This window comes from Nicotiana attenuata, unplaced genomic scaffold (genome assembly GCF_001879085.1).
Source record: "Nicotiana attenuata strain UT unplaced genomic scaffold, NIATTr2, whole genome shotgun sequence".
In the NCBI taxonomy this organism is placed as follows: domain Eukaryota; kingdom Viridiplantae; phylum Streptophyta; class Magnoliopsida; order Solanales; family Solanaceae; genus Nicotiana; species Nicotiana attenuata.
In genome coordinates, this window is record NW_017670445.1 from 117,984 (window position 1) to 124,882 (window position 6,899).

The 6,899-nt window shown below is 34.6% G+C and overlaps 1 protein-coding gene across 1 annotated transcript; it reads left to right on the plus strand.

Annotated features, from left to right (window-relative positions):
* The first annotated feature begins 241 nt into the window (after positions 1-241).
* LOC109239510 (autophagy-related protein 18a-like) lies at positions 242-5,511 on the plus strand. Its single transcript, XM_019406081.1, has 5 exons — positions 242-336; positions 2,043-3,034; positions 3,694-3,898; positions 4,382-4,508; positions 5,177-5,511. Exons 2-5 carry the CDS (start codon positions 2,174-2,176, stop codon positions 5,262-5,264), a joined length of 1,281 nt encoding a protein of 426 aa, XP_019261626.1. The 5' UTR covers positions 242-336; positions 2,043-2,173; the 3' UTR covers positions 5,265-5,511.
* Positions 5,512-6,899: the final 1,388 nt, after the last annotated feature.

Consider the following 6,899-nt stretch of genomic DNA (forward strand, 5'->3'; position numbering starts at 1 on the left):
TTGAGGTAAACAGACTTCCACTAACATTTTCTTTACTTTTAGTGCAAATACTCTATTTTTCAACCTTCTTGTGTGTGATTATGATTAATGGCTTGTTTATATTTACAAAAAATTTATTCCATTTGATTTGACAAATATTATTTCTTAATATTGCTTTTGCACCAAGTAACGTCGTGCGTGTGGACTGTGGACCCAAATCCAGAACTCAAAAGTACCCAAAAAAAATCCCGAGAGATTAAAAAGTAGTCTAAAATCAAAACATTCTTCCCAAGAAGCAAACTCTTCAATTCTCTTCTCTTCCACTCTCCCTCATTTCCAGCCTCCCCTTTTCTTCATGTAAGTTTCTCCTCCTCCTTCAATATCTTTCTCTTGTTGTCATTTGCTTGAATATATATTCTGTCTTTTCTTTTATTTAGTTTTGTTTTTATCAGCGTTGGGTTTTCTTGAACTGGATATTGATTAAGAAGCAAATTTGCTTCCTTTTTTGCTTTTTGGATAAGTGGGGTATTCATATGTGTTTTTTTCTCTTTTATGTGTGTGTCACATTGTTTACTTATATATGTAATTGGCAACTCTGTTTTGTGATTCTATATTCCTCCGCAACTAAAACTAAAAGGTTAGTGGTGAAGCGTGATCGGTCTAGTGTCATTAGTTCATCTCCGACCAATGGCTCGTTAGAGTAATTTATATTCATATGTATTTTCCTTGATTTAGTCTATTTTCTTTAAAGGAAAGCACTTCCGCTACAATGTTTCCCTAATGGTTTTAATCTCTGTCAGTGGCGGACCCAGGATTTTGTGCAAGCGGGTTCAATCTTAGAAGTACAACTTTAGTCGTAAAATAGTAGTTGTCAAGTGGGTTCAAATAAAATATTTATACAAAATTTATGCAGCTTCAATCGTAATTTATACATATACACAATATTATTTTTTGACGAAGCGGGTTCACTTGCCACCATGTGCATCCGCCACTGATCTCTGTTCGTGCCACTAAAGGGTGAACTAGAAATGCTTAACTGAAAGGCTCAAACAGGTACTTTAGACCTGGTAAAAATACGCTTGTGATGTGTGTGTTAGGCACATGTCACGGGTTCAAACACGAAAGCCTAGTAGTTGAGGGAAGCAGAGTAGAGGGGAGGGCCCATTATCCACCAAGTTCTGATTCAGGCGCCTCTTGCCTTCGGGGATTTCTCGGTTATCAAAAAAAAGTTATGCTACTTGGGAGTGTGACACAAGGCCTCCCCTCTTTGCTTGAGAAGGGGAGGAATTTTTGGCTTAAGCTCTACGAAACTTGCGGATGCTTCACCATAGAATAGATCGATCCAGTTCCCGTTCTTTTGCGGTGCACTCGCTTTATATCTCCGACACACAAGGAAGGACGCGGTGGAAAGTGGACCTGTTGCAGGAGTTTGGAGCGATGAGATTTCTTAGGGGTAAATTTGACGGTAGAATCTTGCAGGTTGAGCTAATGAATTACACATCAAAATCTAAACTAGTCGGGGTAGAGTATATGAATTCCCTGTATCTATTCTACTCAATTTGGACACATTTTCCAGCTATCTCGGTATTTAGATGCAAGATATAAAGTCTATTTCCCTTTCTTTAAAAAAAAACAAGATTCTTTTTTAAGTTGACCATCAGCATATCATAACCCTCTTCCTTTTATGCTAATTTGAGATTAGAAATGTTTTTCCAAAGCTCACATATGCGGTGTCTTAAAACTACACGAGGAATGTCTATGCTATCATTGATCGTAGTACTACTCTCGAAAAGCAGTATTACCACTATACAACAAATGTTAAATATTTACTGACCACTTTATAGTCAACTATGTGATTAGTTTACTCATATATGTTTCCCTAGCCCAAAGGCCTCTACTCTCAGGGAGAACCAATTGAGTGGCTTTTAATCCTACTTGAACAATAATCTCTTTTAGGCTAGCGTTTGGCTATTTCCATTTGAAGTAATTTTGCTGTGATCTTTCCTTAGTTATTCCTTGTGTAATCCTACATCTAGTTTTACATCTCTTCTCTTTTGATGCAGATCAATGACTATAAATGTGGTCATAATCATCGTCTGAAAGCTTTAGTTCCATGCCTCTAAGTTACAAATACTATGTCTTTCTCACTTTATAATTAGGCCTGACACCAAATTTCCTCCACTTATCCCTGTCCATGGCCACTCTTTCCCCTTTGTCCTCTCCCTTTCCACACCCAAATACTAGTTCAAAGCTTCAGTCTCCAATGCTGCAACCTTTTTTAGAGCAAGTAGAAGCACACCAACATCAGCTGCAGCCACAACAAGCTGCTGTTGAACAGGTTGATGATGAGCCTCTTCATGGTTCGTCTATCCAAAGCCCCGAAGTAGGTGTTTGTTCAAATCATTCATCTGTCAATCATTCGTCAACCGCATACCACGTTTCGTTCAATCAAGACTGCAGCTGTTTTGCTATCGGCACTGATCGTGGTTTTGGAGTATTTACCTGTGACCCTTTCTGTGAGTCCTTTTGTCGATACTGTGAAAATATAGGTGGCATTGGAATTATTGAAATGCTCTTCCGCAGCAATATATTAGCCTTTGTTGGACGTGGAGACCATCCACAGTATCCTCGAAACAAGGTCATGATTTGGGATGATAACCAAAGCCGCTGCATCAGTGAGCTCTGTTTCCGGTCGGAAGTGCGCAGGATCAGGCTTCGGCAGGACTGCATTGTGGTAGTGCTTGAGCAGAAGATATTTGTCTACCACATTTCTAATCTGAAGTTGTTGTTTCAGATTGAAACAACTGCGAACCCAAAGGGGCTCTGTGAGGTTTCACAAGCTGCTAGTCCACTTGTATTGGTATGCCCTGGTCTGCAAAAGGGTCAAGTTCGGGTTGAACATTATGCATCAAAAAGCACAAAAGTTATTGTAGCACATGACTCAATGCTTGCATGTTTTGCTCTTACGAGGGAAGGCAACCTGCTGTCAACAGCAAGCACCAAGGGTACACTAATCCGGATTTTCAGCACGCTAGAAGGTACATTGTTGCAGGAGGTAAGGGATTATTCTCATCATTATTTCAGTTTATTCTATATTACACATTCTTTTATTACAAAACCTGAAGTAATAGCAGCATTTCTGTTATTATGTTTTCCCTTGTCGGGCCAAAGTAAGAATAGTTAATGGAGACATTCTTACATGGGTTTGAATTTTTTTGTTTTGCTGTTTTTCGGGAAGTAGTGTTCTCCAGTTGATGTTAGTTAATGTGCCTCACCTATTGTCAGTCTTCCTTTATCCTGTTCTTATGATCATTCAGAATGACGCCTGATTGGCTAATCATCCATATCACATTGTACAGTTGTTCACCAACTTACTGGACCATGTTTCACGTGCTCCATGATTTCCTCATTAGTTTTTACCTTCAGCTTGCAGCATTCTCATATTTTCAACCTACCATTTGGTCTCTCACCCTTTTAACCTCTTGAAACAAAAACTAATTTGATAAGGTTTGTTAGTTCTTGTTTTTCTATCTTGAATGAGTTTTTCTCCCATAATTACAAGAGCAATTTCTACATTTTGTAATCCATAGTATGGTGCTGGACATACTTTGATAAAGAGTGTACGGTTGAACTGTTTGATGGCTTTCTATTTCTTCTTGGCCTGCCTAACAGCATTTTACATGCTTGTCTTTTGCTAAATTACGTATGATTCAGGTAAGGAGAGGCTTGGATAGAGCAGAAATATATAGTGTTTCATTCTCTCCAACTGCTCAGTGGCTAGCTGCCTCCAGCGACAAAGGCACTGTTCATGTCTTCAGCCTCAAGGTCAATCTAGTGAACTTGAGTACTAACAAGTCAAATAGTTCACCCCACTCCCGTGTTCCTGTGGTGGCCTCTAGTTCACTCTCTTTCATCAGAGGTATTTCCAAAGCAGATTTAAGGTTTATAGTTTATATTTTTAAATCTTAGATGGGTATCCGTTCATACTCAATAAAATTATTTGGCATTTTAACATAGATATTTATAAATCCTGTTAAGCAATAAAAAATGTTGTTTGTAAGTTGTTACTCTTTCCCTAGGAACATGACCTTTATTTCCTAATTTTCATGCATCTTTTTAAATAGTGAGCATATTCTACAACATGCACTTCATATATATGGGTATTGCAATAACTACCATTGAGAGCAAACTTTTGTTTCTTGCAAGGACACCTTACCTCTACACCATCCATTTTCGTTATTTGTCTATTCATCACATCCTCTTATTCCAGTCATCCATGGAGTATAATAGTATAATATTATTTACCTTCTCATTTATAGTGATGAATCATAAGGGGCTGAATTGTGAATGCCACAGTTTTTACTTCTGTTCAGGCTCTTGAGTTCCTGCTTAATTTTTTCAGGAGTTCTTCCAAAGTATTTTAGCTCAGAATGGTCCGTGGCTCAATTCCGACTTCCTGGAGTGTCTCAATACATTGTTACGTTTGGTAACGAAAAGAATACGCTGATAATTCTTGGCCGGGATGGAAGGTTAGTTAACACTTGCAAGAACTTATGTCTACTATAATATAATCTTCTTTGCATTGTTTGCCACCTAAAAATTTGATTTCTGTCATTGAGAATAATTATATTTGTTTTGTTTTTGAAATACAGTTATTTGAATTTGGATTTGACTGGTTTTTGGTTGGTTTTTAGGATAAAAATTTCATCAAAACCTTAAAAAGTTTTAAAGCTTTCATAAAACTAACTAAACATGTTTAGATACCTAATACTGTGATACACATCTTTTCGAACAAAAAAGTTTTGTTAGAAGATGTTGAAGACATTGTTAAGTAAACAAAAGTGTTGTAAGTTACTCTCCTTTTGGTTATTAAAAAAACTAAATTAATGTAAGTGTATTCTCTCGATAAGATATTATACAAATATCAACGCTCCATTCATCCCAAAAAAAAAAAAAAGTACTAATTTGATGTTTGCTCTCTCTCTCATTTAAATTTTAGCCAAACATAATTTGCTACTCTCAAAAAGTACCTTTTCGGAAAACACTCGTAACATAAAGTACTTTAGTCTTCCTCCATTGTACTAATCTATGTGATTCCCAACATGAATAAAAAATTATCAGCAGTGGCAGTGACATATCACAAATTATTCTTATAGATAGCTGCCATTAATTATTGACATGTCAATGTGTCATGCAGCTTTATTAGATGCAAGTTTGACCCAGCATCTGCCAAAGAGATGACTCAGTTGGAATATCACAATTTTCTGAAGAACCTTGTAATGTAAAGGATGGATGACGTCTGTGCCCAAGAAGGCTTTACCCCCTCTTTGCAAATAGCCTAGTAAATGGCGTTTTAAGTTCCGTATATAGCTTGAGATAACATAACAAGTTAGTAGTATATACGACCAACAGTTTATGCCCCTAAAAGAAAGATTTTGTAGTCATAAATGAAAATATATATTCAGAGCTTAGAACAACAAACAGTTACTAGTTCTACTATCTATATCTAATATAAGAGACAGTTAGCTGGAAGACATGTCTGCTTGCTGAACAAGGGTAAAATTGGAATTTTCTCTTTAACATGTTGTGCTTAATAGTTACTTTCGTGATGTAATTATGATACCCTCCAATAGGAAATAATTTGAAGTTCTCTATGCGGCGCATCACCTTAGGGCATCTCCAACCTTTACCCCATTTTTAGTCCCCAAAATGGGGATTTCCCTATTTTGGGGACAACTTACTCCAATAATTCCCCCATTTTTTCTCCACACTTTTTTATATTCTTCTTTCTCTTCTATATTATATTATTATCTTTTATTTCAATTTCATTTTTAATTTTTATTAAATAAATTCCATCTTTTATATTTTATTAATTTGTAATTTTCATTAAAATAATTTCATATAATTTTAAATAATATAATTTGTAAGCAATTATTATAGATTAACTAATAATTCAAATAAAAGTGAAATCATTGCAACATCTAATATTTTATATTCGCACCTTTCAATTTTAGCAACATCTAATATTTTATATTTGCAGCATTTATTTTTTGAGATAATTATATATTTTTTGTACAATTATAAATTATAATAAAATTAACTTATAATTTTACATAAAAATAATAAATGCACAAAATTAATTTATCAAAATTATACACCAAAGTTAAGATGTAAAATTAATATTATAAAGACATTATATAAACATAATTAGGTATATATAAAGAGATAAATTAAAAGATTAAATAATAAAATAATAATAATAATAAAGTGATGAATAGTAATAGGGGAGATTAATAGTGTACCCCATATTTGAGGGAACACTATTCATCCCCCATTTTGGAAAAAAAAATGGGGAAAGGTTGGAGCTAAATTTACCAAAAAATTTCCCCCATTATTGTGAAAACGCTTTTTGCAACTTGTGGACCTCATTGATCTATTCTGACACACCAGCACATCAATGTTCTTCATTTGTGTTAGAATATGTGACTGCCACATTTTTGTAAGATAGTTTATAGTATTTGTTAATAGCCAAAAAATTAAAATAAAAAAATATTACTTCATGAGATATTTCTTTCGTGAGCAAATTTGTTTGCCAGAACATTTTCTTTACGTATATTGAAACTGCACTCCTTTTGCCAACTATTCGCGTATATCGCAATATTGCACTCCTTTTATATATATATGCATAATTGTAAGGATAACATACTGCATCAGATTAAATCTCAATATTATAGTTTTATTACAAGTTAATTTATTTAAAGGTATAACTTATATATATGCATAATTGTAAGGATAACATAGTGCATCAGATTAAATCTCAATATTATAGTTTTACAAAGCCAGATTAACTTCAAAATATGTAACAAAACTTATACAAATTTACGTCGCATTTATTTAGGGAAAACTGATGGAGTTATAAA

Coding starts and splice junctions, on each gene's coding strand:
- LOC109239510 (XM_019406081.1), top strand. CDS start 2,174: ATGGCCACTCTTTCCCCTTTGTCCTCTCCCTTTCCACACCCAAATACT. Junction 3,899..4,381: donor TTCACTCTCTTTCATCAGAG/GTATTTCCAAAG, acceptor TAATTTTTTCAG/GAGTTCTTCCAAAGTATTTT. Junction 4,509..5,176: donor ATTCTTGGCCGGGATGGAAG/GTTAGTTAACAC, acceptor TGTGTCATGCAG/CTTTATTAGATGCAAGTTTG.